The 24,854-nt window shown below is 40.4% G+C and overlaps 3 protein-coding genes across 4 annotated transcripts in view; 2 read left to right on the top strand and 1 right to left on the bottom strand.

Annotated features, from left to right (window-relative positions):
- The window catches only part of nudcd1 (NudC domain containing 1), a 41,932-nt gene extending 30,144 nt beyond the window's left edge, over positions 1 to 11,788 (bottom strand). The window contains exons 1-5 of the mRNA XM_076105771.1: positions 11,598 to 11,788; positions 9,837 to 9,991; positions 7,946 to 8,131; positions 3,633 to 3,816; positions 2,062 to 2,250 (exon numbers count right to left, since the gene is read on the bottom strand). Of these exons, the coding sequence (XP_075961886.1) occupies positions 2,062 to 2,250; positions 3,633 to 3,816; positions 7,946 to 8,131; positions 9,837 to 9,991; positions 11,598 to 11,712 (829 nt within the window). The 5' untranslated portion in view covers positions 11,713 to 11,788. The remainder of the gene's footprint in view (positions 1 to 2,061; positions 2,251 to 3,632; positions 3,817 to 7,945; positions 8,132 to 9,836; positions 9,992 to 11,597) is intronic.
- Positions 11,789 to 12,025: 237 nt separating this feature from the next.
- On the top strand, positions 12,026 to 14,108 carry LOC142965404 (transcription and mRNA export factor ENY2-2-like). 2 transcript variants are annotated; one of them, XM_076106331.1, is made up of 5 exons: positions 12,026 to 12,103; positions 12,215 to 12,285; positions 12,386 to 12,456; positions 12,533 to 12,607; positions 13,817 to 14,108. In XM_076106331.1, the coding sequence occupies exons 2-5, from the start codon at positions 12,218 to 12,220 to the stop codon at positions 13,891 to 13,893; spliced, it is 291 nt and encodes a 96-aa protein (XP_075962446.1). In that variant the 5' UTR covers positions 12,026 to 12,103; positions 12,215 to 12,217; the 3' UTR covers positions 13,894 to 14,108. The 2 variants fall into 2 exon arrangements, with proteins under 2 accessions (XP_075962446.1, XP_075962445.1); XM_076106330.1 differs by having other exon boundaries at positions 12,066 to 12,103; positions 12,179 to 12,285.
- Positions 14,109 to 17,280: 3,172 nt separating this feature from the next.
- The window catches only part of LOC142965185 (fibrocystin-L-like), a 40,132-nt gene continuing 32,558 nt past the window's right edge, over positions 17,281 to 24,854 (top strand). The window contains exons 1-14 of the mRNA XM_076105984.1: positions 17,281 to 17,933; positions 18,452 to 18,596; positions 18,678 to 18,786; positions 18,902 to 18,959; positions 19,045 to 19,138; positions 19,443 to 19,496; positions 20,324 to 20,397; positions 21,310 to 21,352; positions 21,574 to 21,644; positions 21,737 to 21,847; positions 22,312 to 22,401; positions 23,427 to 23,692; positions 23,791 to 23,882; positions 23,989 to 24,148. Of these exons, the coding sequence (XP_075962099.1) occupies positions 17,843 to 17,933; positions 18,452 to 18,596; positions 18,678 to 18,786; positions 18,902 to 18,959; positions 19,045 to 19,138; positions 19,443 to 19,496; positions 20,324 to 20,397; positions 21,310 to 21,352; positions 21,574 to 21,644; positions 21,737 to 21,847; positions 22,312 to 22,401; positions 23,427 to 23,692; positions 23,791 to 23,882; positions 23,989 to 24,148 (1,458 nt within the window). The 5' untranslated portion in view covers positions 17,281 to 17,842. The remainder of the gene's footprint in view (positions 17,934 to 18,451; positions 18,597 to 18,677; positions 18,787 to 18,901; positions 18,960 to 19,044; positions 19,139 to 19,442; positions 19,497 to 20,323; positions 20,398 to 21,309; positions 21,353 to 21,573; positions 21,645 to 21,736; positions 21,848 to 22,311; positions 22,402 to 23,426; positions 23,693 to 23,790; positions 23,883 to 23,988; positions 24,149 to 24,854) is intronic.

The following is a 24,854-nucleotide window of genomic DNA, read 5'->3' as shown; positions in this document are numbered from 1 at the left end:
CTTTGCATCTCCTCTCTCATCACTTTCAAGCCTTTTTGAAGATGCCTCCCCTCTTGACACCTCATCCACTTCTTCCACTCCAAAAGGAGAAAGGCAGAGCGCTGATAAAAGGATTGGCTAAAAAGCTGCCATTATTCTGCTTCTGCACCACACACACACACACACACACACACACACACACACACCCGAGGTGTTTTTTTTAATCTTTTGAAAAAGAGGTTGGCTGTTTGTCTGCTTGTTTTGATGTTGTGAGTAGAACTGAGTGCGGAAGCAGGAAAAGGAAGAAAAGCCAGTTGGATATGCATGTTTGGTTTGCTCAAAAACAGGAAAGGTTGTCTATACGATATTCAGAGCATTGACATAGCGGCAAACTAATTTGTTCTATGTAAAGATACATCAGCAGAGAAGGAAGTCGCTCTCCCTCTGCAGTAATCACAGCTTTTCTCTGCTTCGTTTCCATAAATGGGCTGGCAGTTTGTGCTCATAGGGAAGTTAAAGCCGGTAACGCTGTCCCGACCGACGGCGTCTTGGCGGAAGCGTTGTTTGGCTGCTCGCTCTTTACCCTCGTTTCAAGTATTTATGCTAAGCTAAGCTAACCTTCTCTGGACTTTACCCTATCGATATTTATTGTACAGGCATGAGTGGTATCAATCTTCTCATCTATGTCTCGGCAAGAACGTAAAATCATTCCAGTCTCTAAATTGTGAGAATGTGTTACTTCTCACAACTTTGGGGTTTTGATTGTTCATTTTGGGCTCAGGTAAGGCATTTATCATTATTTTTGACATTGTAAGAGAAAAGAGTTCATCGATTAATCAACTATATAACATTTATATTAATGAAAAATATTTATCAATAGTAGACCTATACATAAATCCCTGTTTCTTTATGACCACTGCTGATGAGGGAAGACAAATTATGGTGTGGCTTTGTCAGACAAACGTCAGTACAAGCAGCAATAAATGGCCTGGAAATGTATCCGAGTACTCGCAGACAGATTACCAGATCTGACAGACACCCCAGCCTGCTCAAGCGTTTCCATGGCTACAACCCAGCTAGTCAGTGCGTGCCTTTTAAAGGTAATGAGCGGAAGAAGCCAACGTTGCTCGACTGAAAACAACCAGACGCAACTGCATGATGAATATCGACCGGAAACCGTCTCATCACAGAAATGCCAAGAAGTGAGTGATACATCATGTGTTTAGTGGAGGGAGGCCGGGCAGCAGCTCAGAGTCCAGATGATGTTTGCATTTCACTTTGTTTCAACAGTTGTACAGACAGACTGGTTTGCTCTTTGGCAGGTTTCAGACTGCGATCCTAACAGGAAAAAAGAAAAAGAAAGATGGCACTTTCTCGCTAAAATTATGATCAATGCCGAACCATGTCTGAAACATGAGTCAGACTGTTTCAAATACTCTGATGTGATATCACGACCTTTTCCGAATTCTCTGAACAAAATCTTGAGGCAGGGTCTGAAACGGATTGTGGCTAAACGCCAACAAATTTGGATTGAAGCAGAATATTTTTTTTTTTCATTTTTTGTGAATCTATTCTTTTTCAATAAAGTTTTACTTTTGGACTGAGGACGGAGATATTTACAGAGACTGTGTGTGTTTGTTTGAGAGAGAGAGGAAGAGAAGGTGAAATCAGTGGACTATTGCACGCAATTTTTATTAATTTAAATATTATTAATATTTATCATTTGAATATCAACTTTTTGAATAAATCTTCAAAGCTTCAAAATATGAGCGTCTCTCTCCAGCTATTTATGGACAATAATTTGCGTATGTCATTGTTTTTCTTAAAGCGATGTCAGTTTCTATATTGCCCAGCCTGTCAGCTGAATGTGTAAATAGGGAACACAGCACCATAACAACTTTATAAAGCAATACTATGTCAAAGCGAGGGTTTCTAACACAGAACATAACAGGTAGTGGCATTGATGAAATAAATAAAGGCTTTTAAAGTGTCAAAACACCTGGTCGGGTTGTGATGTAAAGAGGGGAAATCTAACTTTCTAGCAGTGTGCTGGCAGGTTTCTCAGCAGCACCTCTGACCCACCTGTCTTCTCCACCTCCATGGGCTCTGAGTCAGGCACCTCCACAGGGCGACCGTCCACATGTGTGAAGGCAAACGGTTTCTCGGAGGCCACCATCAGCCCCTTCCCCTGCGGCTCCACCGCTGCGTAGTGGGGCACCGACTTTCCCCTGAGGACCCTCGTCTTCTTCACCCCGTACTTCTTCTCCGGCCCTGCATGATACAAAGGTGCATTGCTATTGTTTTATTAATTGCTGTATTTTTTGTATTTAAACTAAAGTGCTCCCTCCTCTAACCACCATCGGGTGTCCACTGATTACTACAATATCTCACACAGAACAAAACTTTGAAGTCAATCAACAGGTTGCTCATTACAGCAGAGGTTGTATTAAAGTATCGACTCTATACTGCAGAAACTGAAGGAGATTCAGGCTGAAACTAATGATTATTTTTAAATCATCTTTTAAACTTCAAATTAATTGTTTTGACAATCAGATTAAAAACCTTTAGAAACCTTTAGATCATGTCTGTGACATTATCTAACGGTTTTATCAATACTTAAATCTTTTAACCAATTTCAGTTATGATGATAACTAACAAATATGTTTTCATTTTCAGAATTGTAACCCTTTAAATGCCAGTTTGTTTACATAATGCCACTGTTATAAAAAACACCTACAAAGTTTCTGTTTACTAAATGCTAGGGTCCACTCTGGGACATGTGAATAATGAGCAATAACGTTCATTTCTCTGTTGGTAAAGGCTGTCTGATAGCGAGGTTAAGTGGTGAAAATATTCTAAATATAGCAGAAGTATATATTGACATTGATTTTTTTTAGGCGACTCAAACACAGGTTTTGCTGCTGCAGTACATTGCTTTGCTCCCGCGCTGGTACTTCCTGTCTGTTTCTACTGTCTGGGGGAGTGTCGGGCGTCCTCTACTGAAGGTAACACACGGACTATGGATAAACACCTCATACAAACTCCCTTCAATCATCTGAACTATCCCTTTAATACTGCTGATACCTTGCATTAAAACATATTGTTTTGGAGAATACCGTTCCCCTCTCTAGTGATGTTCAGGAAGAATTGTAAAGCTCATTGACAAAATATAGATTTAGTCAAACATTGAGACACTAAACAAACAACAGATTATTCTACAGCTCGCAGATATCAAAGGGCTGCACCTTTAAATCCAACTTAATGAGGAAGGGACTCCCCAAAGGCTGCTTCTGTTTTTTCTTTTTCCAATCTTTCAATCATTAGTCAGTGTCTTTCTTTCTCAATGTGTGCCAAGAACTTTAATGAAAACTCTTCTTGCCAATGTTTGCTTTAGAGCACACTAATCTCATCCGGGACATAATAATTGCAGCGCAGTAATGGCAGAGCGTGACTAACTTCATAGTATGGCTTGATTAACAAAGAATCGTGTCGTCTGTTGGGTGTTAATATTGTGAAGATGAACATGAAAACGAAATAACAGGCTTCAAATGTAGCTCTTAATTCAGACCTAATTATGCTAATACACGCTCGTCTTGTCTCATTTGACTTCATGCTCAATTACTGAAATGATGATAGGCCAGTGAACCACCCACCATGTCCTGCGGTGTTGGCGACTGTGATCCACTCGAGAGACACGGAGTATCCGCTGCCTTTGGTTTCCTGCGGGTCTTTCTGGATGCGGAGCAGCAGGACCTCCATGGTGTGGACTCCCTCCTGGACATGTGAGATGCTGTGGAGGACGGTGAAAGGCTCCCCCATGTCCTCACTGAACAGTGGCTACGGGCACAGAATCAACAAATACAATCACTTTAACAAGACACAGTGGCAAGTGGGCAAAATCCGTGAGCTTTAAGTTTTCACATAAGTAAATGCAGTTTATGGAAGTGTGTAATCTGGGTCAATTTGGTGAAGAAAAACTACATTTTATAAGCCAGCTACGCATGTAAAAATGTATCTGAAATGAATATTACTAGAACTATTCAGTTGAATTAATAGAACTGGCTATTCAGCACAATAGATCACCATGTCAGGCCACCTCACCTAAAATAATTAAATGAAATGTTTATCTTCAGGGGGATAGCCGGTCTGAGGTGCTATTTCACACAGCAAACGATACACATTTAATGAGTGTGTGATGATTGTTTACAATGTCACCAGCAATTGTGCCGAGCTAATTTAACCAGGAAATGAGTTGGGTAACCTCTCGGAGAGAGCACTACCTGCAGATAATAGATAAATGAAATGGAAGGCCCAGAGGCACCTGAGCGAGAAATACAATTCCAATACAAAGAAACAAGTTCTTCAGATGTAAATGATGCTTCTCACACTTTGAACCTCTACTTTGAGCTTTGACCCTCAAAGAGGCGCTATAGAGTAAAGTAAGAGCCGACAGAGATGTGTCCAGCAAGTTGTTCCTGACAAATACTGGATGCATAACCTTCTTTAAAGGTAAACTTGTATTTATAGTCTATGCTGTAGTTGTGGACTACATTATGGATATCAGGGTTTCTAGGAGAATATCCAAGACAAACAAAATTGTGCTTATAAGCAAAGATGTTGCCAAAATGTAGAACGAGATATACTTTTACATTCGGCCCACACTCTAAAAACTACTTTCAGTCAAAAGTATATTTGGTGAGAGGTTGGTTTCTTTAGAAGCTAATTATTGTCAGCCATGTTGGATGTTGACACATGTGGACTTGGTAAATGGTGAAAGGACTTTTATAGCGCTTTTCTAGTCTTCAGACCACTACACTACATGTCATTCACTCATTCACACCCATTCATACAACTGACGGCAGCGGCTACCATGCAAGAAGGTGCTGTGATGCGGAGACGGCAGACTTCAGTGTGACTGCATAACAATATCTGCTTTATGAGCCCGTTTATTACCGGTACACACGCACAAACCACGGGGAAAGATCCCCGAGCGCTGAGACTTAAAATTAGAACATTGGACTGACTCGAGGGCTTGAGTCTTCATTACAAATTCCACTCTTGAACTTTGCTTTCAGAATAACATCAAGTGTGCTTGTTCTGAGGGGGAACTCTCATTTGAAGCCAAATCCCAACTGCAGCCTGTTTACGGGATAAAGTGCACAAAGACTAATCTTATCAAAGAGCTCTCATTACTACAAGCCAAGGTTAAGCTTGAACAACTGGTTTTAAAGCCTGAATTTGCATAACAGCAAGTGTACATGCTGTATAACAGGACATTTCATCATTTAAAGGCTATACACTCCCTGAATTTCTAAACATGAGTCATAATGAGTGTAAACCCTGTTTCATTAATTCTGATATTGATAGATAATGCTGTTGTTTATATTGATATTTCTACCTTTAAATACGGCATACTGTTATCTCAACTACTCATTATTTATTCTCTATAATAACACTATATCATACATACCAGGTTAAAGAAAAAGCAGGAATGGTGATATTCTGTACGGTAGCTCCGTCTACTTTCTGACTTCCCTCCACTTTAACCAAACGCTCCTCAATCAGGAGTAATTAATGCATTATCCGATATCAGATCTTGCTCGCATTGATCCGACCAGCCAGACCACATGCCACGGTGGCCTGTGTGGCTCGCATTGAGGTCGGATGTCCGTGAGGTGCAGACAGCATGTGGGTACAATCGGGCCAATTTATCAAACGGAGTTCTCCATCATCTTCCTCCAACGCAGGAATTCCTCTCCCGAGGAGAGCGAAGGAAAGGGAGGAGGAACACCGGAGCTGGAAAACAGCTGAGACCTGCTGTTTGAGTCCTGTTATGTTTCTGATGATGAAAACTCAACAATTCCTGATTTTGCTGCTTCAAAATTAAATATTTTAATTAACAAAATAATAGAATTTTACTGTGAAGAATTCATAGAAAAATGGGTAAATCACAGGATTAGCGAAGCTTTGTTGGCGGCATGCTTCAATAAAACAGGTCTACTAACACTGCAGGGAGGAAGAGTACGGAGCAACAATAACAGGAAACGGTTATTGTGACGAATATTTGGGAAATGAAATGTGTTAATTCACCGTTTTACAGCGGCTCCATTGACCACAAAACATACATCTGATCAGGCAGGTGGCATTGAAGTGTCACGTGTGGACACACATACGCAACCACAGCTCAACTCTGATCTAAACCACAGACGAAGGCTCAGAGGAATACGCTTTATCAGGCTTTGGATACAGAACTTTATAATAAGATCAGTAACATTTGAATTGTCTCTAGCCTCATCCTTCAACTACTTTACGAGTTTAGGGATGACACAAAAATCAAACATGGCCATGTCACCATCAAAAGTGCCTGCTGGCGTAGACAAACGTATTTGTCACGGTCATAATTAATCACCTTTTTTTATTACTAGTAATACTGCTCCTGTGGGACTTTGAAGCTTTATTGTTATGACACACAAAATATGCGATAACATTATAAAATATTAAAATAGATATTTAAGTGGACTAAGTTCTGCCTTTCTGTTGTTTTCAGTATTCTGCTAAAACAACACAAATTGCTTTTTGTTTTGTTATTTTCTACATTATTTTATTGAACACATTTTTAAGGTGCCGTTTTCAACCAACTCAAAAAGTCCCTGAGTGCATATCGCATATTCTTTTGCGATGTGTTTATTGCGCAGGTTGACTTCGCACTGACGATGATAAACAGATATACTGTGCAGCACTGACGATGATAAACAGATATACTGTGCAGCACTGACGATGATAAACAGATATACTGTGCAGCACTGACGATAATAAACAGATATACTGTGCAGCACTGACGATGATAAACAGATATACTGTGCAGCACTGACGATGATAAACAGATATACTGTGCAGCACTGACGATAATAAACAGATATACTGTGCAGCCCTGACGATGATAAACAGATATACTGTGCAGCACTGACGATGATAAACGGATATACTGTGCAGCACTGACGATGATAAACGGATATACTGTGCAGCACTGACGATAATAAATGGATATACTGTGCAGCACTGACGATGATAAACAGATATACTGTGCAGCACTGACGATGATAAACGGATATACTGTGCAGCACTGACGATAATAAACAGATATACTGTGCAGCACTGACGATGATAAACGGATATACTGTGCAGCACTGACGATGATAAACAGATATACTGTGCAGCACTGACGATGATAAACGGATATACTGTGCAGCACTGACGATGATAAACGGATATACTGTGCAGCACTGACGATGATAAACAGATATACTGTGCAGCACTGACGATAATAAACAGATATACTGTGCAGCACTGACGATGATAAACAGATATACTGTGCAGCACTGACGATGATAAACAGATATACTGTGCAGCACTGACGATGATAAACGGATATACTGTGCAGCACTGACGATGATAAACAGATATACTGTGCAGCACTGACGATAATAAACAGATATACTGTGCAGCACTGACGATGATAAACAGATATACTGTGCAGCACTGACGATGATAAACAGATATACTGTGCAGCCCCAACTATCTGGCTTTGGACACACACTTTCCAGACATTACAAGCCTGGACTCATTTTGAACAGTTTTGAACGTATTAATGGTCGAGTGACAAGATGAACACATACAGTGTTGTGCATGGTGACATATTTCCTCTTTAACATACAGCTTGCAAAGTAGCACGTTCAGTCTGTTGCTGCACTTCCACTCATTCACCAATAGAGGTCGATAAAGGGTCATGATTAGCTACTGCCCCTTTACTCTCACATTAGAATTTGATGGTTTTTATTACTATTGCTTGCAACTGATACACTTTATATCCTATCGAAGATGCCTACATTATGGAAAACACAGAAGTTAGAAGATATCTTTGTGTATTACTTGAAGCGGTAAAGCTTCAAGTAATAGTTATACTCACTTCCCACTTGGTATGGGAGCTGTCTGCCCTCTTGCCGGTGCGGAGGAGGAAGAGTCGGCCGGCGCCGTCGGAGAGAGCCGCCCAGGTCGCGGAGGTGAGGCTGAGGGACGCACAGAGACGATGCTCGCTCTGGCTGGAGTCAGCGGCGATACGGTAGACCTCTCTGGGCTTCCCCAGGGCCGTGTCCTGGATTCACAACACATCAGTCAGTACTGCATCCACGACACAGACGGATGTAACGGTTACCACATCAATCTGTGTGATTCATTCTGTCACCTGGGATGCATTCAAATAAACTAACTTTCCAGGGCTCAACACTCACTTTTAAAAGTGGTTGCTGGGCTTTTGGTAACTCTTACTGTCAAACCCTGTTTTCTTGATTAAATATTACATTACATATATTAAATGATTCCTTTGGTGTGTAAAATGTCATTAAATAGTAAAAAAGTGAACATTTGTTTCCAAAATCCATCATTTACTGTCGTATATGACGAAGACAAGCAGCAGATGAAGAGGGAATCAGAATGAAAAATGTTGCCTTTCTTTGCTTGAAAGGTGACTCAGTTATCAAAAAAGTAGCCGTGTCATTGTGTGCCCATCGGCTAATTGATTCAGCACTAGTGGTGGAGAAAAGCATCGGAAACAAAATCCATTTTGTCCCTAAAATGAGGGGAAAGCATGGTTGAATAATGTTCTCACTGCTACTGAACTATCGAACTGAATTCTTTCAGCAGTGCAGTGATGACTCACAAAGACTGAAACAGACACACTTAATCAAAGCGGTGAACTACGGAGGAACACAAAGGTCACTGCTCTCATGCTGAATGGGGCATTTTCATCCCATAACAACATTCTGTTATTAACATCCGATACAAAGACACACAGCAGAACATGAGTTCCAGAATATTCGTCCTGCTCAAGAGCCACGTGACAATATCCTGAACATTAGAGCTGAATAGCGTAAAAACAACGTATAACTCATCAAAGAGAGACGAAACTGTCAGGTGGCCCGCCCATGTGACTCGGGCTTACATGTAATTCAGATACTCATTAGTGATAGATAGATATGCCACCGCGTGAGCATCAATTACTCCTTGCGTGAACTAGCAGTGTTTCATAAGGACCGTGCAGCGGCTGCCCCGTTGTTGCCATGGAGCGTGACACTGCGTATTATATCGATACCTAATGCATGACGCACCTTTGAGACCATTTTCAGCGTGGACCGCCTGTGTGCAAAAGAAAAGGCTCGTGAGGGACGATAATTACCATGTGATGATTGTAATTAGAATGTGAGCAACAGATTTTCATAAAAGGGCGATTTAATGATGCCACTGAAAGCCAGAAATACTGTCTCCCAGGATTACAGCCTGATGATCAGCATTCAGGCCACCAATTATCTCTAATCATAGTCAATGATGTCTTGGACATAAAAGAAGTATCTGCTGAAAAGGTCTCTGGGCTAATTTTGCTCATCGTCTTATGATCTTGGTTTTGGGTAACGGACCTGGATCGGTACCTTAAGTCAATTACGTAATCACACAAGGACTCATCCAAAACTTTAGCTTCCGTGCTGATTCATACGACGGACGGAAGACGGAATAAAAACTTTCCCCGTGAATACTGAGGCTCTCACTGCCTCTCTGCTTGTCTCTAGTTGAGCATCTTAAACAAGAGAACAGCGTATAAAACATTTGAAAACATGAGTTTCTCCTGAGATCACATCAGAAATGCATCGTGGGCTGATGCTGCTATTACACAGGTAGTTGGTCACCACCTGCTGGTGTGTCAGGTGCATTAAAGTCCACCAGCAATTCAGCTGTCACAACATCAGAATCACAACCATTAAGGAACAAGGACTTGCCAGAAAAAGCAGGAGGAGTTAGAAGCTTACCAAGGTGACGGTGAGGCCGAGAACCCGTCCTTTGCAGTCCACAAACAAAACGCTGTCTTCATACCACGGGTCCAGGTGGAGGTAGTTGTACATGCCAAAAGCACGCATGTGTTCCAGGGTGTAGTGAGTGTCCTTCAGCTTCACTTCCTCCACAGCTGCAGGAGAGGCGAGGAAGCAGAAATGTTAAACAAGGCATAAAAATGCACATTTGAATGTTTTTACTAAAAACACAGTGGACCTCTGTATCAACATGCGTTTAATCTCAGAGTTCGTCAACACTAGGTTCATGACTAATCGGTGGCAGATTGTGACACTGGCATTGCTGATCATTTTTTGTCTGTGACTAAATACGACTAATTAAAAACAGAAAAAAAAGCCACTTAATAAGAGAAGCATGTCCAAAAACTTGTTTTTTCCTACATTGTATTAGGACTCATAGAAATGCATGTCTGCTGCTGTGGCCAAATGAATGCAAAAAAACATTCTTTCATTGTCTACCTGTACCTTTACTTTCATGTCCTGACTGATTTCTTCACTAGACCTTCATCACTTGAAGTAGTATTTTCTGTGTGTTTTATATATTATTGGCACTTCACACCTCCCAGTGAGCCGTTGTAGACGAGTAAAAGCAAATCATTCCTGCCAAATGCAATTAAAAAAGTTGATGCATAGCCTCCTCCGCCTCCTCCACAAACTAAATCTTGCCACCGGCTCCTCGCTGTTTTCTAAGTAGATTTCCCAACTGCATTTCCTTATCTTGTGCTGTTTTTAATGCCGTGCAGTGAACCTAAAGGATATTTCCCACATTGTAGGCAATAGAAATTCCTCACTGACTAGCAATTCTTTCAGTAGACAGCTAGTTGTATTTGTATACTATCAAAACATTGTTGTCATCACTATAATCTGCAGTGAATGCAAATCATTATGCTAAATTGCTCCTTTTTATGTTAGGGACCACTTAAATCTGGGGTGGCCCAACTATGGCCCCCGAGCCAAACACGGCCCGTTGATTGTTTTTAAATGGTGAATCTTTTTTAAATATCTTAATAGCTATATCTGTCTGTCTTAAACCCTTGGCACAAAAACCAATATATTACAGATTAGACTCACATTTGCATTATAATCTGATCAAATGGCCCAAAAAGCAATACAGATATTTGGCAATTTCTGTCTTAACTTGACTTATTTACAGATTTACACTAACCCTAACCCATCATATTACTTTAAGTGGGCATTTAGGCCATGCACGTACTAGAGTTTAAAAGTATTAAATTAACCTAAATTACAACAGCAGATACATAAATATTTTTTGTAATATGTGGGCACACCAGTAACCAGAGCAAAGTCAAACTGTTTAGTTTAATTAGTTCTATTGCACGAGGGGTTTTCTGGTCCAGAACCACAGATTTTTTTTCTCACTTTTTTGTCACTGGTTGAAAACTAGGCAGTCACTATTGTTTAGCCCGTGAGTCCTTATTTCCTTTCTATCTATGGCCCACAATTTTAAAAAGTTTGTCCACCCCTGCCCTAAAGTATAGCTTAACTGGGGACCTTTAGCCACTGGGCTACAGCTGGAGCAGCTTTCAGCGTCATTACTTGGCTTACCAAAAGCACGTTTTCAATTATTAGCAACATGCTAATCAAAACAACTCAGCCCGTTACTCATGTTAGCTTACAGCTGTGATGAATTAGAGCTTTCAGTGGGGTATCAGTGCTAGGCTAGCACTCCTGCTAACTGTGCTGCAAGTTAGTTTCTCTCACCAGCATCCAGCTCAACGCAGTACGTTGGTATGGCGTCCAGAGATAACCTGTAACTTTCAAAGCTGGGGTCCAACAGCTCTCTGTTGACCTTCAAGGTATAATTCGACGCAGCCATGTCTTTGTAAATGTGACAGGCTTGTCCACAAGTTGGTGGGAAGCAAGAAGATGCTGTGGAAGTCACACGTTTCCTGTTGTATGCGCACCCGGAGACATTTGTACAGCGGACATGAGCTGCTCGTGCGCTCATGGGAGGTTGAGTTCTTGTATTTTCTCTCAAAGGGTTTTCAATACATGTTTTAATACATTTAGTCGTCCCAACGAAGACGCATTCGTGCGGAGATAAAGTGCAATACATGAAAAGTGTTTTTTTTACCAATGACGTTGTCGGTGTGTGGCGAATTTAGCGCCGCCAAAGTGGAACCATTACGCTTTTAACGTTTTTAGACGGAACGTTTATGTGAAGGAACCGTGTGTTCCCCCAGCTGATCCATCTCGACAAAAAAAAGGTAACGTCTACCTAATAGCGAGCAAAATAAAACGTTTTTTAAGCAGCTACATTCTCCTGAAATCGTTGAATCCAGACGGAAACGTCTGCTGTTTGTGTGTGATTTAAACAGATCATGAGCAAAGACTCCCAGATGAGGGCTGCAATCAACCAGAAGCTGATAGAAATGGGGGAACGGGAGCGGTGAGTCGAGCTTTACTCTTCAGGGATTTGTGGTCGTGGAATTGTTTTAGAGACAAGGGTTTGTTATTCATGTCGACTGAATACAAATGTGTGTCCGCAGCTTGAAGGAATTGCTCAGGGCAAAGCTGGTGGAGTGCGGGTGGAAGGATCAGCTGAAAGCACACTGCAAAGGTATGTTGTGCGAGTATCTCTGTGTGTAACGGGGCTTCTGTGAACCTGGCGTTACTGATCGGTTTGTTTTGTGCAGATGTGATCAAAGAAAAGGGTCTGGAGCACGTCACAGTGGAGGACCTGGTCACAGAAGTCACACCAAAAGGCAGAGGTACGGATCTTTAAATGCAAACGCAACAGCAGGGGGTGGAAGAAGTACAGAGACAATAACCAGGATGAGTTCTGTTAATGAGCTTAATGTGGGGTGGTGTATAAAAACTCCTGCTAAACAGTCAAACTTTGGCTAAAGCCACAGAACTTTATTTTAAATGCTCATAACATCAAGTATAGATGTGATAAGTTGTATTCATCCCACACAGAGAGACATTCAATGAGACACGTTAAAACAACTAGAACACTATACATGTATGAACGTGGACTTTAAAGTAAGTGAAACATTTAAGAATATAAGGTACTTAATACAGTAGTCACCATAAACAAATGCAAGATATTTCCATTTGGTGCAGTGGTGCAGCCATAAGAAACATGGAATATTTCAGCTTTTGTAAACATGATGCATGATGCTTTAAACAACAAGTGGATGCAGAACATTTATACAATACTGCGAGAAAAACGGACTTTGATTATCTAAAACCTGAACTTAAAACTTAAACTTGAAAAAAAAACGTAGTTAAACATAACTGAAAAAGATTAACTTAAACTTAGAAAAAATGAAAAAAGCTTAATTTCAAAATCTAAACTTAAAATACCTAACCTTAAAGCTTACAGCTACTATATGAGGGGGACATTGGGGATAACTGGATATTTAAATAGGTTAAAGTACTGACTTATTTCAATGTTCAAACTCTACATTTAAAAAGATTAAAAAAATAAATATATAATGTCCTTGGTCATCTGTAAACTGCTATTGGCTCCACATCTTGCTAGTTTGCATCTGGCATGTTTCTGAACACGAGATTCTTAATACTCAATAAAAGTTGATGAGCACAGTGCGTCAGTTAAAAACTATGTAAGATGTATATCTACGTATTTTATTTTTATGATCTCTAATCTTTTTTTTACAATTGCACAATAGTTGCTGAGATCATTATCACGTACTAACACAGCATGCCAATGTCTTTCAATCCGAGCTTCACGGACACAAATGCTCTGCTGTAAACATAAACGGCACATTGTTGACCTGTGTAGAGACTGTGGTAATCTATGAGTCATCTAGTGGCTGTGATTCATGGTGCTGCTGTTCTCAACTGCATTTTACTGAAATGGATAAGCAGACATGCAGTCAACAACATCAGTGTCGTGATCATAGTGTGCGTTACTGCTCCCTGACGTATCGACGCTCCTTCTCCCTCCGATGCAGCACTCGTCCCGGACAGCGTGAAGAAAGAGCTGCTGCAGAGAATCCGAGCTTTTCTAGCTCAACACGCGACCTTGTGAATGGGACGGTTCATCATCTAGACTTTTCTTTTCTTTTCTTTTTTTACTCACAATTCAAATCCCAAACTGATGTTTGTTCTCATTGTGAGCGACGCTCAAGTGTTATTTTCTTTTTATTTTGTATCGTGTGTTTTCATATTGATTTTGGTTTGTTATGCAGCAGTTTTGAAAAAAAAAAAGAATAAAACAAATAAAGTCATGCCTATTTTTGGTCATTGGGGGTCCTGACTTTTTCTTTGATGCAGCTGAAGACCCGTTTGACTTGATGTCCTTGTTCAACCCCCCCCCCCCAAAAAAAATGCTGACTTTTTGTCCCCTTTCAATTGTTTCTCAACCTACCACATGGTAAGTAATATGTGTTTTAAAATAAACCGTAGATGGTATGACAGAAATGTCATTGTCTGCCTCTCGTTATGGGGCTTCTTCAGGACATTACGTAAGAAGATCTTTGTTTGGAAACTACTCTCATCATTGTCATTACAGAGAGCTTAATTGTTGCGTCATTTAAAAATTGCTTCCGGAAGACAAAGAACATCTTGCACATCAAACACCTCATGCACTGAGGTTATGCTGCTGCCGTTGTGCAATTTGCCTTTTCAGTAATTGTGTTTTCTTTAGCATCACTCGGAGGAAGTTCATGATCACACGTCTTACATCACCGTCTGAACCCACCGGACAACATATCTAATTATACTTTTTCGACTATTTTTAGTTTGGTGCGTGGGCGGTGTGAGAGCTGGTGTTTGTGTCTGCACACAGGAGGCTTCAGGGTTCAACCTTCATGTGCTGTTTTCACTCGCCCAGTCGGCCCAAAGTCAATTTTTACTTTCCCCCATATTCAAAAGGCTTTATTCATTAGCGGTTGAGTCAATTGTCATATTTAATCTTAATTTAAGTCAATTAATATGGAGTTTATGCCACATCCTCTGATGTCAGTTTCCAGGATAATTAAAATGCATAAAGACTGCAGTCCAAATGTTCTACTTACTTTGAGTGCAGCTGCTCTTACAAAGTGCTTACTGTTGCATGCAGTACGCATTCAATTGGGACACATTACTTCAACACTATTGATAGATTTTCCTTTAAAAATTTGATTTGTTTTGGCCGCTGTGTCTTTCTTTTATTTGGAAATTTTATCGACTGACAAACAACAGAATTATTGATGATGAAAATTAGTTGTTTCCAAAGAACAAATGGAAGGCGTTGGACAAAATAATCGACTTTCAGAGGAAAACCACTTGTTGTGCTTGTACACTGGAACATCTGGCTGTCTGTTACAGTAGAGATCCTTAAGTTAACCCCAGAATAAACAGCCAAAGATGTTCTCACATACTGCAAATGCTTCACTAGTCAAAAGATGGGATTTGCCCAACAGAAGTTGCCCTCCAGGAGCAGGTACATTAATCTCACTTCCTCATCTTTTCTTGTCTAACAACATGATTGATGGTTTGAGCAAAAGAAAAGAAAGAATGGCAGAGCTGCCATTATCTTCTTAACACAAAGGCCTCAAGGGGCTCCGCTGTGAGAAAGCACAACAATTCTTTCTAACCCGGAGGCACCTGTCAGTATTGTGAGGAGATGTAAATTAGATACAATTCTAGTTAACAAAGGCAAGGCCACTTTATCTATAGAGCACATTTCATTACTGGGAAACTGCTTCACATTTCAAAGAAAAATAAAAGGAGAAAGAGACAGAAAATAAATCAAATATACCCTTCATAGGCCTGAGGACACAGTAAGGTGATGGTCACCAGTAAAAGCACCTTTACCAGCAGCAATGAAGGCCTCCGCCAACATCTGTAACGCACTCAGCAATACTGCAAAGCTCCAGGCCGTCTTTATGTAAACATGCGGTGAGTAGAGGGATGGTTTACTGACGTTAGAAGACATCATTTTGAGGTAATAATTATTTAATTCCCCTCCTTTTCAATAACCCAAACAGTCCTCTCTCACTACCACATGAGGCTGCTAAAGTTGTCCTCCCTGATAAGTTTATCTCACTCAGCAGGTAATCAGTGTCTCTTTGTTTGCTCCCTGATGTCATTCTGTTTGAGTACGCATCAAACACAAGAAGTTGTGTTTTTAATGGATCCAAATTAAGCCTTTCAGAACCTCAGCTGTTACAATAAAAGGCCCTTTTAAGCCACATTAGCACCTCTGAGAGCCTGCGATGCTCATTACACACCTGAAAACAAATGTCAGTTGGATAAAAATGGAGAGACTATTCACCCCGAGCTGGTTTTTGGAGGGGTTAGGGTTTGTTCATACAGGAAGTGATGTAACTCTGTGCTCTGTAGGAGTGTTGAAGGAAATGGGGATTCAAGTGAAAACAGCTCAGATAAGACAATGATAGAAACTGGTGATGATTAACACTGACGCTACAGCAAGAGTTTGATTTCTGTCTGTTCAGCATGTCATCATGAACTAATAATACATCGATACCTTGTATGGTGTTGCTGTGCTCTGCGGTTGTTGCAAAATGATGTGTTGAAATTGTCTGTAATCATTCCTAAAGCTGCAGAGCGTCATAACTTTATTGACACAATCAGACTCTACTGACACAGTTGAACATCAAATGAATAATTCTATATTATTGGGATTATGTTTAACCTCTGCAGCCAACGCATCTGCATGTATCACGACTCACTACTTTAAACCTAATTTAAGAAATTGCGGTAGAGATAGATGTTTTTTTAGTTTTTTCTTTGAATGGAAACATGTATTCTGATTGATTTTTCAAAACAAAGCCCAAAGCGGTTGTATTTAGATGGAATTCATTTCTATATTCACATGTAAATGAATTCAAATGAGTTTTACAATATAATTTTGGCAATATATTTGACCGTGATACAGAACTACTACCATGCAACTTTCATGTGTATTTGTGTATGGATGGATGTCTGTTTATTTGCACATTGTTTTTGCTGTCCATATGTTGTTTTGTTTGTATACAAAGCACTTCCGACCTGCGGTGCTATGCAAATACATTTGAATTGAATTATTTCACGATGACCTGTGTCACTGACAGACCCACTTTGGGTGTTTTCACTTCACTGTTACTCATCCTAATAGCTGAGCCAGATTTACCCTCTGACAGGAAATGAACAAATGTGTCTGGTTTGATGTCAGCAGCAGGTTTAGACCGTGCTGGTGGTTAATTGCATGGCTAGGAGGATAAACGGATCTCCACAGTCTCCTCCTCCCAGTCTCAGGTGAGAGGCTCCGCCCTGAGCAGCAGTATAAAGAGTCAGTGTCTGTCTCAATCTGTCTACCTGAGCATCACATACACGCAGCAGGTAACAACGTCTTCAACAGGTGGGCTTCACTCGTTTTTACATCTCATTTTAATTTGAAATATAGATCTTGTCAACGCTGTCCATTGTCCATTGTTAGAGATTTTAGTATAACGCTTATTTGATCAAAATGTGGCTATAATTCTATAATAATCATGTATTTGCGTCAAATTTAAATGCCGGTTCTTTACTTAAATAACTCTTTATGATATCTGGATTTTCCATCATTTTCCTTCAGATTTCATTGTTGCATTTAACTTGAATTTAGCCTTAATACGGCCCGTTCTGCCTCACGTGGAAACCTGTACAGATTATTCTATAACAGCACTTTTGGTGTTAAATGTCAGCTAAACTAAGCGACACCACCATAGCACACTGCGGGTGAAGCAGCAGGGACCTCTGGGAAATCTCCGTGATGGAGTCCCTGATGAAGCCGGCGGCTCTCCTCCTCGCCTTCTGGTGCTGCTGCAGTGAGTAACCGGTCACAAAGTACCGTATTTATGGGAGTTCATAAAATTAGCTCTGCGCCTTTAAAAAAAAAAAAAAAAATCATTTTTCCTTAACATGTCACCGCTCGCCCACCACCGGGGGGGGGGGGGGGGGTCGTATGTTCGTAGGGGGTCGTTTATTATTAATAAATATAATTATATTATTTAATGTGTATTTCAGGTGCTCAACGTGTTGACTACGTAACTCCACATCGAGGCAGCTCGAATGGAGCAACACGACTCATGATTACAGGAAGCGGTAAGAGACGTTACTGTACCGTTTGAATGAAAAGTGATGGTGCTGAAATCTGGCTTTAAACCTAATTTCATCTTTATAAGTGTGAACATTTTTTTATTTTTTTTAAAAGTCAACTATGAGACTATAAACAGATGATATGATATGACACATACAACTAATATATAATATACATATACATATACATATATACATATACATATATACATATACATATATATATATACATATACATATATATATATATATATATATATATATATATATATATATATATATTGTATAGTAATCAAAGAACATTGTATGTTACCATGCAACTGTAGAAATGAGGTTGTAGTAGTAGTAGTTGTAGTTGTAGATTGTTTCTGAACTGTGACAAAAGTCAACTCCTAATGTAAAACTTGAGCTAATTTCCTCTGTTTTCATGATGTTATATTTGTCCGGATTAGGATCCCTCTGCTTGTTGACTCCTTTATCCAGAAAAAAACAAACAAAAACATTTGACATGAACCCGTATGCAGGTTTTGCCCAGGAGAAACAGTTCCAGCTGAATCCAAAAGATGACAATTTTGGCAACCGTGTGCTCCTGGTGTCCGACACCCTGTCCGTCCCCTGTGATGTGGAGAGAGACTCGACGCACGGCAGCCGGATCGCGTGTTACACCAGGTAGCTTCTAGGCTGAAGGGGGCTTTTAAGTGAGTATACTTCATGCATGTATATCTAAAACGACTCATCCGTCCATCACAGAGCCATGCCGCATGGTAAATACACGGTCCGAGTCAGCGTGGACGGTGTTCCCATTCCTGATGCCAGTGTGTGCAGAGGCGCGCTCAAAGCATACCAATGCAGCTTCTATGTAAGTTTGCAGCCGACGCAACAGGGAGCCCCTTCATGGTCAAGTTGACTGACCTTGAAGTCATGTTTTGGATCCTAACATTTTTTTTCTTTTCCTTCATTCCAACTTTTCTCAGTCTGTTTGGTATCGCACGCCTACTATACACTCTCTGTATCCAGCCAGCGGGCCCCCAGGTACACTGTTCTTTACTTCTACAGTTCTCAGGCCGAGTTCATCCACTCAACTTTATATTAAAACCCACCTCCAAAACCCCCGCAGGCAGCTTGGTGACAATACGAGGACTGATCTTCACCGATGTGTACGGGAGCAACACCGACAAGAGCTCCAACGGCCTCAACGTCAGGTTTCTGAGGTATGAAAATAAAAAGTAAAGCATTTTGTCTCACCCAAGCACTCCAGTTTTTAAACAAGGGCCATTTTTATGGCAGCTTTATGGTGGTATCCTGTTAATGTTGAATAAAAGAAGGCAGAGCGACCCACCGGTAGATGCTAAAATACCATAGTCACACAATAAAAACAGTTGAAATGATCCCAACCAAAACTCACATGTTTTACAAGTTACAAAATAACTTTCAAACAGGAAGATGTATACTTTGAAATGTAAACTAGACACCCGTCTTGTGAGCGGTCAGTGAATACGGTCTCGTTTGTTGCAGAGCCTACATGGGAGGGATGCCATGCGAGCTGCTCAAACCGGAGTCAGACGAACTGTAAGTAGTTTGTACGCAGTAGATGTAGACTGCTACTCTATGGACAACAAACACACACATTCAAGTCTAGGCATGTCTCACAGCCAGGGGCGTTTCTAGGATTCAAAGAAAGGGGGGGCTTAGCCCCAAGGGGAGTGGCATGTTTGCAGCATATTTGTTTTGGATATCCATTGTTTCAAACAGTTCATAGATTGGTTCAATCAGAAAGAGTGTGATTTTGCTCTGTAGTTTTGCTTGCATTCAGTATATGATAACACAAGAGACAGAATTTCAGGGTCATAGTGAAATTTGACAACACAAATATGAATTTTTCTCAATAAAGAGAGAAATAATTTTCCTGCTTGTAAAGGAAAGACAGATAAACTAGCTTTCATATCCGCGTCACTCCCAAATCCTAATTCTTAAAGGGACCGCACACAATGGATGGAGAATGGACCTGACAGTGTCAACTTTACATCGTTCAGTATGATGATAGGCTGTTGGATTGTAATTTGAAGGGGGAGAAAACATACAAACCAGAACGCACGCACATATGTAGCATGTTAGAGTTATAAATAACTTGTCCATGTGAGAAACAATAGTTTAATTTAATGACATCACCAATTTTTTTATTTTTTTTTATCCAATAATGCCAAATTATTTGGGGGGGCTGAAGAACATTTTAGGGGGGCTTCAGCCCCCCTAAAATGTTCTTCAGCCTAAATAGGCCTAACGACGCCCCTGCTCACAGCCAAGAAGTCTTTTTTTGTGGGATGAGGTTATGTAAATACAACTGACAGAAGAAACAATTTAAACACTGTTACAAGTTTGTCAAATATTTCCTGAAGATATAACCTACGACTGGACTCCGAGTCTTCTCAGTGGGGACACATGAGCTGCAAGATGACGGGGACGTACGTTGGTAAGCTGGTTTTGTTCTCGATTACAGACGCTCTGAATACATATCATATTTAAGGGGAGACACTACTTGTACTAATAGATATCACCATGAAACTTACCCAGTTGGTTTTTTACATTAAGAAAATTATTTTTTCTTCTGATATGTTATGTTTAAATACTCAAATGAGGCATTATCTTATTAATGTGCTAATTTGCATACATTTCTAGAACAGAAACCTGAACATTGGATAAAGCCAGGTTGAAAATTCTTGTTTCATTTTGTTGACATATTAGAGTCAAATGTTTTCTCTAGAGGGAATTTTAGATATCTCATTTGTATCACTCCATAAATTAGAAAATACTGTCAACAGCCATAAAATACAATCCATTTTGTACATGATTTTGGAAATAAAAGTTGTATAAATCAGGCTATGAACGATATCTGAACAAACCCCTCTTGAATCCACAGTGAATCCAAACCCCTTCAGAATATAGAACGGAATGAAACTGTAAAGTTTGGTGTATGTAAGAGCTGCTGAAGTGGAGATTAATGGCTCAGAGTCAGAAAAAACTCATTTAGAGAAAACGGCCTAAAGATGTGTTTTTATATAACTATGTTGTAAACACTACAGGTGAATAGAGTACAATAATGAACTGATAGATATCACCATGAAACTTCACCAGCTGATTACTCACATTAAGACAATTCTTTTTTGTATAATAAGTTTTCTGAAATATTATGTTTAAATATGCAAATGAGGCATTCTCTAATGGTAATTTTTGGTAAATAGGAGAAATCTACAGACGCAAGCAGACAAAGTAGTGAAATAAACACATGAATGTGTAGTTTAGATCTCGCCTTAAAAAATAAAAAGGTCCATTTTGAGACTGTATAAACTGTCCTTTAATAATAATTATCTTTTATTTCCAACAGGGCATCACAACTTGACTTACATTCTAGATGATGAATTTGGAAGGTAAAGCATTGTTACAGAAAGTCTTTTCTTTGTCACGTCAGCTACGATTGAATACCTTTATGGTTTCAGAAAGACCTCTAGGTTTGATTCAACCTGCACGGATATTGAGATAGAAACAGCTCCTTAAGTTTTACTTCTTGGCCATTGATTGTTTTAATCAACACCAATTTTATTGTACGAACAACTGTGAGAATATTGATTCATTTCTTTCATATCTTTAGGAGTTTATCGGACAAGAAGCTGTTCAGGGTTTCAGCTTTGGGCAAGCTCTCCATGTTTCAGACCTTTGCAGGTACGATACACACAAAGATGTTCACAACAAAGTACTTCCTGTGTCGTATTTATTCTTACGACAGTGAAATGTGTGTCGTGTCTCCTGTTCAGAGGTGACAGGAGTCTCGCCGTCGGCGGGCAGTGTCATGGGCGGAACCCTGTTGACCATCTACGGCCGCTTCTTTGACCAAACTGACCGGCCAGCACGAGTTCATGTTGGAGGTAATCAGCTGTGGCCGGTTTCCAACAACATGCCAACTTTTCTGATATTGTTGTCACGCGGTGCAAAGTGTTGCATAGATGCATCTGAGCCAAAACAAAACCTGATCCGTTGGTGGGGCCTCAAGTCGTGCGATGGTGATAATCCCTTTCACCGCAAACAGAAACTGTGCGGCAAACAGAAGTAAACAGCAGGGTTGTCGCGCGGTAGAGAGAAGAATCTTCTGAAAGCTCAGAGACGCAACAGACCGTATACCAGATATAGAATGCAGATGATACAGTATCAACTGACAGTACACAAAGTCTTTTCACATAATATTCATCATCAGGTTTGTATTCAAATTGTAATAAGGAAGAAATGCATCAATGCGACCAAGGTATATAAATGAGGTGGTAACACAGGATATGAGTAGATAATAAGAATATTTTAACTGTTCCCGTGATTTTTATTTTGTTTCTTTCTTCAGGCCTGCCTTGTGAAATCCAGACTGTGTCTGACGACAGAATCACGTGCAGGACCGCCAAGCACGAGATGAACAACATGACAGTCTACCCAGGTGAGGACCCGCCTCCTCCGTTTGTCTTTTGGCCGTGACGCTACATTCGCCACATTCGTTCCACCGTTGTGCCGTGTCATTGTCCGAACAAAGCATGAACACCAGTTGACATCTCCATCACTGGAGGAATCTAAAGCGCTTTGTCCTGCTCCACAACAGAAGACGGTGATCTCGTTGTCACCATCTCTCATCACAGTTGTGACAGAATGGAGCGCTTTGATGTGCAGAGTACTGTGAACAGATAACCTGTTATCTGACTGTGACTAGAGCACATCTTTTTGATCATACATCATACGTAAGACCTTTCGTAGAGCTGATGTGAACAGCTGATACAGACGCCGGTTTTGGATTTCTAAAACAAGATAAACTTCAGTCAACTTAGCTGCTCGCCTTTTTATATCATTTCAAGAGTAAGATGAGTTTCAGAACAGCGCTCAGGTGATTCAAAGGTTTTCATTTGGAGTATGCAGCATGCAAAAGACCGCTCAAACAGGCTTCCGTTCACGTTGGATTCTGCAAAGAATTGCAAAAGAAGCCAAAAAGGTACCTTGTTCCTTGTGTGGCCATTTCTGCTGTCTAATGGCTACACAGCTTGACACCCATCTGTTGAATAAGAGATGCAACTAACATTAAGTTTCACACGCGAATGTCCTGCTGATTATTTCTTCGATTCATGGATTAACTTCTTTGTCTATAAAATGTCAGAAAATAGTGAACAATTTCCAATATAATTTCAGAGAAAGTGGTGTCTCCACATGTTTAATTTTGTCGGACCAACAAAAACCCAGAGATATTCAGTTTACTATCATATATGTCAATGAAAAGCAGCACAATCACACATTGGAGCAGCTGAAATCAGTGAATCTTTAGTGTTGTTTTCCCCGAAAAAAGACTGAAAACGGATGATCCAACTGTTCCTGTTTTCAGTTTCTGTTGGTTTGCTTATTGATTAATCTGCTGAGCTCTGACTTTGATGCACCATCATTTATTTCCCATTTCGTCACATGCACCTCCTCTAAATCCAGGTGGAAGAGGCTTGAAGATGGAGGTGTGGAACAAGACAAGACCCAGATACCTGACTGACATTCAGAGCTACAATGAGAACACGACTGGATACTGGGCGGAGTGGGTCGACTCCATGCCCCGCGTCTATCCGAGGGAACACAATTATTTCAGCTCACGATCCAGAGGCTTCTTTGTCCCACCAGCCAGCGCCAACTACACCATGTACCTGCACTGTGACGACCGATGTGAGCTCTACCTCAGCAACTCCAGCCGCCCAGAAGACAAGGTGAAGCACACCTGCTGTTATCATCAAAAGAAATCCTCCTATGAAGCAATCAAAGATTATGTTGTGATGAAATATTCATATCTCCCCTTTAACTTTAGGTTAAAGTTGCGTACCAGACAAGGTATGTCTCCGATTTCACGAAAATGGAATCTCAAAAGTCTGCAGTACTGCCTCTAAAGCAAGGAAATTAGTAAGTACATGATTCTAATGGCTCTTATTACCTCTTTAAAAAATGACTAATCATTAATTCATAGCACACCGTGTCTCATCACTTAAAAACATTATTTTTTCTGTAGCTACTACATGGAAATTCTGCATCAACAATATAGCGGTGGTGCGAGTGTCAACGTTGCCTTGTTCCAAGAGGAGAGTCCCTTTACAGAAGACCAGACGGACGACGCGGTCAATGAGGTTCAGAATATCATGGTTAAATATGACGTGTTCGATGAGGAACAGGTACGTACCTGTAGCTTCTGTTAAACACAGCACATCAAGTTTATCTTCTCAGCTTCCCTTTAAAGGAATGGTTAGATGTTTCCTTGCCCAGTTAGATATGAAGACCGATCGGCAGCTTAGCTTAGCATAAAGACCGTAAAACAGAGGGGAAAGCTAGCTGGCTGTATCCAAGGAAGTCACTGCTCCAGTCTTTATGCTAAGCTAGCGCAGTAGTTATCTGTGAATAAGCATATTTCCCAAAATGTCAAACTATTAATTTTAACAGTGAAATAAACATAAATTAACTGTATTTTACATCTTCACAGTTTCCTTTTGTCATTACTGAGTAATAAACTAAGATACACTTGGATGTTCTTTAAAATCCCCCTTTAAACATTTCTGTTGAAAGCAGCTAATGACAATTTAGCATGAACTGGTTTCAGTCAGTCCTCAAAGAGGTTAGGTCTTATTATTTCTGATTGTTTCTGGCTTTCCAATTTTTTTGGAGCCACAGACACCGATGTCTGTAGCCACAGCAGGACAGCCAGCTAGCATTACTGCTAGCACCATTGTTTATGACTTTTAACAAATCTGCGGGATTTGTTAAAAGTCATTTTGGAGAATGTTGGAAATGAGGAAGAGGTGAATATAAGAGGTTGAGGCAAGGTGGGTACAACAAAAACACCCTTTTCTCTCTTCTGTACCTCACATGCTCTCCCTCTCACTG

The sequence above is a fragment of the Anarhichas minor genome, unplaced genomic scaffold (genome assembly GCF_050575085.1).
Source record: "Anarhichas minor isolate MPS153535 unplaced genomic scaffold, ASM5057508v1 ptg000033l, whole genome shotgun sequence".
Lineage (NCBI taxonomy): Eukaryota > Metazoa > Chordata > Actinopteri > Perciformes > Anarhichadidae > Anarhichas > Anarhichas minor.
The sequence above is the reverse complement of the archived record's forward strand: the minus strand, read 5'-3'. Positions and strand labels throughout refer to the sequence as shown.

What these genes read in the sequence shown, in the direction of transcription:
- LOC142965404 (XM_076106331.1), top strand. Translation starts at nt 12,218, where the DNA reads ATGAGCAAAGACTCCCAGATGAGGGCTGCAATCAACCAGAAGCTGATA. An exon ending in GAAATGGGGGAACGGGAGCG is followed by an intron (nt 12,286 to 12,385) that starts GTGAGTCGAGCT and finishes GTGTGTCCGCAG; the next exon opens with CTTGAAGGAATTGCTCAGGG. An exon ending in AGTCACACCAAAAGGCAGAG is followed by an intron (nt 12,608 to 13,816) that starts GTACGGATCTTT and finishes CCTCCGATGCAG; the next exon opens with CACTCGTCCCGGACAGCGTG.